Source organism: Petaurus breviceps, unplaced genomic scaffold (assembly GCF_028583685.1).
Source record: "Petaurus breviceps papuanus isolate PSGF00001 unplaced genomic scaffold, PetGlider_PUasm1.0 108, whole genome shotgun sequence".
Classification (NCBI taxonomy): Eukaryota; Metazoa; Chordata; class Mammalia; order Diprotodontia; family Petauridae; genus Petaurus; species Petaurus breviceps.
Genome location: NW_027185593.1, coordinates 1,597,581 through 1,603,580, shown reverse-complemented (window position 1 = coordinate 1,603,580; position 6,000 = coordinate 1,597,581). Strand labels below are relative to the sequence as shown.

At 42.2% G+C, this 6,000-nt stretch overlaps 1 protein-coding gene across 3 annotated transcripts in view; it reads right to left on the bottom strand.

The window, feature by feature from the left end:
- Positions 1–243: 243 nt before the first annotated feature.
- The window catches only part of SLC25A42 (solute carrier family 25 member 42), a 60,206-nt gene continuing 54,449 nt past the window's right edge, over positions 244–6,000 (bottom strand). For all 3 annotated transcript variants that reach the window (XM_069069748.1, XM_069069616.1, XM_069069703.1), the window contains one exon: positions 244–4,949. In XM_069069748.1, the coding sequence (XP_068925849.1) occupies positions 4,624–4,949 (326 nt within the window). In that variant the 3' untranslated portion in view covers positions 244–4,623. The remainder of the gene's footprint in view (positions 4,950–6,000) is intronic.

The following is a 6,000-nucleotide window of genomic DNA, read 5'->3' as shown; positions in this document are numbered from 1 at the left end:
ACCCACAGAAAAGATCCTACTGAAGTCCACATGAGTAAAAACCAAATTAACTTTGTGCTTTTCTTTTTCCTTAAAGAAGAGGAAAAAAGTTTCAGCTCATCTGATTTTTAAAATCAGCAACAGACAACACACATTTTTATTCAATAAATACAACAAATATCTTAATGGAAACTTCAAATTCATATTATAGTCAATTATAGGCAACAAGAGTGGGGATGGAGGAGGAAAGACAGAGAAAGGAAATCAAATTATTTTAATTTTTATTAAATATATTCTCTTGGCACAAATCTTAAAATAGAAACATTATATATATAAACAAAGTATCTTCACTGCATCAAAATATAACTCCAGACCAATAAAAGCAATTGATATGGACACATGGACAGCAATAACACATCTTTACAAAAGGCATTTAACTGTCACGTATTATGTGCATAGGCAAGCTAGGTGGACAACAGTGTCAAGTCCCTGCAAAACATAGCATTTGGGGAGAACCAGGCATTAGGGAGTTGGTTATTCAGAAACGCAGCATAGGGAGGCCCCAAAGGGCCCAAAGAGTACCTGATTCTAAAGCTCTTGAAAGGTTTCAGGACCAAAATCTTTCTGTCTGATCCAATTCTGGAAATTGCACTTTTTCTAAGTAAGTGCTCGCTCACAGAGGCCAGTCACACATGCACACACAGCACCTCTCACTCGCTCTCTCACTCACTCACTCACTCCCACTGTTAGGTCCACTTGTTCTGAGATAGCATCGAAGCTGGTGTGAACTCTGAGCTTGTCCACTGAAGAACAAAATCCCACGCTCCCCCTTGGTCAGGTCCACATCCTCCCACACTTCCTCTAGGAAGCTGACTTCTGGGGTGGACTGCTGCCTAAAGCAGGCTAACCTAACCAGGCTCATTCAACCTTCACGTCAAACTGCTCAGTAAAGAGCCTAAAAATTCTCCAACGAAGAAAATGTCTCCATTGGCTATACTCTCCCATCCAGAGATGCTGGTCGTTTCTACTAAAACTTAGCTCAACCAGAGTATGAGGAAATGGATGGTAACCTGGGTTCAAATGTCCAGCATCACATTTCTGTGGTCTGGCTGGGCCTCAGCAACTGCTAGACCCATGTATAGCACTGGAGACTAAAAAGCCCCAAAGGGAGGCAGCTGCCATAGCAGGACAGAGAGACTGGGGTGCTGGTGTTCCTGGGTCTTCCCTTCTAAAATCTGTCCCCTGATTAGTGATCTCTGACCTGGAAGATGCCTAATCCTGAAAGTGTATGGGGGAGCCACAGACAAATCTTGAGAAGAAAAAAATCACCTTTCTGAATGCTCCATTTCCATGGAAGGAAGGGCTTTGCTTTGGATTTTTGCCATTCAGGCTCAGAATGTGCACAGGATCATTATAGTAAACTCCTTAAAGGACAGACCCTCACTGCTAGCACTTGCTTCCATGGAATAGAGGCAGACAACAGTTTCAAAACTGTCTTCCCTGGACACATGCCAAGTGGCCAAAATGCCTCCTGGGTAACAAAATCCCCTAGAGTACTAAGGTCATAGGGAGTAATAACTGGATAACATAACATGATGTGCTTGGCAGAGAATGTACAAGAGGCCAGAGAACAGCAAAATCTTCAACAACAAACCCACAGAGAAAGGAAGAGAGGCTGGGCCAATATAGAAGAATGAGCTGAGCTCAGAAAACAGAGTGGGGAGAAGGTGGTGTGAACAATATAGCCCTTGCCTTCCAACATGCAGCCCACAGCCTGGGTAGTGGGAAGACTTCTCCCCAATGTGAAGCATGGCCCATTTCTGTCCTCTCTGTTCAGGCAGGTCTGAAATTACAGGATGGGCACACCACATGCAAAGTGTGAACACAGAGAAGGCTCTTCACACCCATAAGCCAAGCCTTGGGCAAAGAAAAAAAAAACTCTATTTAAAATGCATATAAGACACACATGCACACATATACACATTTCAGCTACTTTCATACACAAAGACTTGTGCAAAGATCTCCCCAAACCCCAACCAGAATGATTTTGGGAAATGGAACTAAAATGATTAGTCTGTCACATGAATAAACATGAGGATCGGGGAAATGTTTTGCTGGAAAGAAAATTTGCCAAATGAGTTTCTAAGGTCCACTATAACTGTTATTGTATCGTAGGAGGATTTTCAAATTTATTGTTCAGTAAAGACACCACCTTGGGCTTCCCCCAAAGTCCATCTTTTTTCAATTCCAGTTTACACTTCTGAAGGGGATCGTGATGACTTGCTGGAGATTGCCCAGATGTGATCTTATTTCAGGTCAATAAACAGTGACACAGCCAAATTTAAGCTCTTCTCTTCTCTATCTCTATTTAAAACATGACACAAAATCCTGTGGATGCTAGGAGTTTATACTTCCCTTTTTCCAAAGACAGATTTGGGAAGCAGTACTGGAAGGGGGTGACAAAACACAGCACTCAGACATGAACACAGTGCAAGGCTTTCAAAAAGGAGTCACTCAAAACAAGCCTTGGCTTCCCAGGTGCCTAGAATCATATGAGACAGTGCCAGGCTGGAGGGGGCTCAGTGGGGACAGACTGCCATCCCCTTCCTCCAGTCTTGCCTTTCAGAAGAGGACAGTTCATTCTCTTCAAGGGGTCTTGGAATGGTACTTCACATACCAGTTAGAAGAGATGATTACTACTCCTATACCATCACCTAGAAAGTCAATGCTTCACCAAGGACACCTTCCTAGCTAGTAACAGGAAACTTAACAAGGACTCTGAAAGGACAGCTACTGAACCTTATAGTGAGAGAGGAATACTTAAATATCCAAGCTGATTGTCCTTGGCTGAGTGGATCTTGATTGCAAAATGGGAATTTATCATATTAGCTATTTGGCTTTAAAGCAATTTCTGTCCAGAGTACAAAATCAGAACCAAACACAAAGGCATTCAAATTTCACTGACTGTGCAATGATCTTCATTTTACACTAATGAAGTCATGATACAGATTCTGACCTTTAAAAAAAATCATATAGTTAAAAATACCTACATTGGAAAAGGACTTTCTTTGCACTGTGATTGATCACATGCAGTCCTTTCCATCTGAGCAGCAACCCTCCAGGAGAAGAAAATCTCCTTCCAGGCACCTTCCTACTTCCGGAGTGAGCTGGACACGTGCCTCCTCACTGTGGGATCCTGAAATCATCCAGGATATGGGACATTCTCTTATGCTTCTTGTGCTCTAAGATTTAGCTTAAAATAATTTGAGATGTTCCCCTTCCCCTTAAAAATGTGTATTTGGGGGGGAGGTGCTAAGCCAGGGATGAGAAACCTCCCCAGGAAATATCACAGTGGACATTCCAAAGCACCACACTACAGTGCCAACTCTTCAGAGCAGCACATTAGCGAGGCCTTGTTCTTTAGGCTCCGTGGCCCACTTAAAGCCGGGAAAATATGGCACCTGAGCAATAAGATCAGGTGGCTGTTAAACGACTGTGGGAGGGACCTACTGGAAGGTACCATTTTCTGGGAGCAAATCGAAGATGAGCCTGCTCCATGTGAAGCACAGAAGCCGGTCCATCCACCAGCTGTAAGGAAGCATACTGATGAAAGAGCTCCTAAGACGACAAGGATTTACCTTCCTTGATCTGCCATGTCTGTTGAAAGACTGAATTCTCCTCTAAGTGGTCACTTAGCAGCAATTATATTCAATAAAGGATGTGACCTATGAATTTCAAGTTTACAAAATTCCCTGTTTAAAATCTCAAAAACTTTGACATTTCTAGGGAAATATGGAAGTCTGTGGTATTCACACTTCAGACAATGATATACCAAGAATGAAAGCATTGGAGGAGGGCGGGATATGGTATTTATAGGAATCTACACTTACTTTCTGGTAACCATTTCTCAAGACTTAGGAGGTCTCAAAGTATATTCATCACATGCCGCTGGAGAAAAGGATTAAGTCTGCCGACTTCCAACAGTTCATGAGAAAAACCTTAAGATGGTCCTACAGACCCTCTTGTCTTATTGACTTTCTTCAGAGGCACGGACAGATTAAATGCAAAAAGTCCTAGATCTTGAATAATAATTTGGGATCCTTGATTTTGATGAATCCATCTCCCTTCTGGGAACCAATTTCAAAAAACGAATAATAGAACTCTGAATTTTTCCTTTCAAAAGAATATTAACCTCAATTCAGCTATCTAGTAGACATCCAAACTTTCAAAAGTGAAATACTGTACTTTGTAGGATATTTAAAACCAAATACTCAATTGTATTTCCTCAACACTCCTCAGACAGTGACCATCTCAGGACATCCTCCTGATCCTTGGATATGCTCTGGGCCTGGTTCAGAAGCATAGTCCTCTTCACTAATTTGAGGGTTAGAAACATCTTCAAGGGGAGGAATTCAGAGGACAAATGCTGCCTAGAGCTCAGAGATTACTTGCTGCTCTAAGAGAACTTGGTGTTAGAGAGGATCACTCTTAAGTGCATCTTTTTAGAACTGCAAACTCAATTATTTAAAAAAATAAAGTAACATTTCAAATCACATTTCACAATAATGGAGGGGATAGCAGTAGCATTTTCTACATATACACATGTGCTTCAGTAAGTAATCTGGGTAGCTGAGCATTAGAGCATTAACTCCGGTTACCACCAGCATCATCTAATTTACGAAGAAGAATCTGCATTAGGTCAAAAGTGGTAAAGCTGATTCCCACTGCTATTGGGCCTTTAAGCCAGTTCATGCTCAATCCCTTGTATAAACCTTGGATGACTCCCTCTTCTCTGACAATGTCTTGCAAGGTGCATAGGATGCTATCATAAGTCTGACCCTTTACTCCTGCTGTTTGCATCCGTCGCCGTACAACGTCTAGGGGGTAGGAGGCTGACTGGCCAATAAGCCCAGCACACGCACCAAAAATCATTCGCTCAAAGGGATATGGCTGTGATCGTCCACTGTGTTCTAAAAGAAACAAAATGAGGAAAATAAACAAATGCTGCCTACTCAAGGCACATCATGTATATTTAATAAATATTCATTGAGTTGTATTAGAGGGTAGACAGAGATCTAGGAACCAAAAGGTGACAGGGTGCAACTCCAGGTCCTGTTATCATCTTGCTAGGGTACATTTTAATTGTTCAAAAGGCTCAGCAAACTCTGAATAAATTATAGACTCTCATAAGTTCAACAGTTCAACCTGTATCTGAGCAAGATTCTGCTCTATAACAAAGCCTTTGTAGTGTGGTACAGGGGTCTGTATTCAAACCAATGCCCTGCTACTCATTACCTGTGTGACCTTGGACAAGTCTGTTAACCTCCCTGGTTTCAATTTCCCCATCTATAAATGAGGAAATTGGACTACAGAGTCTCTAAGTTTTGGAAAGGGTCCCTTCCATCGCTAAACCTGTGATCTTATGACCTCCTACTCCCCATTCCATTTTTACTGAATTTGGTGTGCTAAAGTCTTACTGAATGATGCCTCCAAAACAACAAAAGAGGGATGCTGTAAAATAGGATTTCATGATTTGGGGAGGGCTTCAATGATATGACTTTGTATGAGTTGAAGTACACCTAGAACAGACTAATGAAAATTAACTTTGTTGGATTAAAACACATCTTATTGAGGATGGAGCCAAGATGGTGGAGTAAAGGCAGGGACCTGCCTGCACTCTCTCAAATTGCCCTCCAAACAACATTAAAATAATGCCTCAAAATGAATTCTGAAGCAGCCGAACAAAAGGACAGGGCAAAACAATTTTCCAGCCCAAGACAATTTAGAAGCTTGCAGAAAGGTCTATCTCACTGGGGTGGGAGTGGAATACAGTTCAGGGCAGGCTTCCCTGGCAAGCCAGCAGCAGTGGCTTCCAGAGCTCTTAGCCCACAGACAGTAAGGAGTTCAGACAACTGGTCAGAAGGAGGGGATCTTTTGCTGGCACTAGGAGCAGGACTCTGTTGCAGAAGCAGGGACCCTAGATATAGTTCCAGGGCATAAAGAGTATCTGCAGTAACTCAC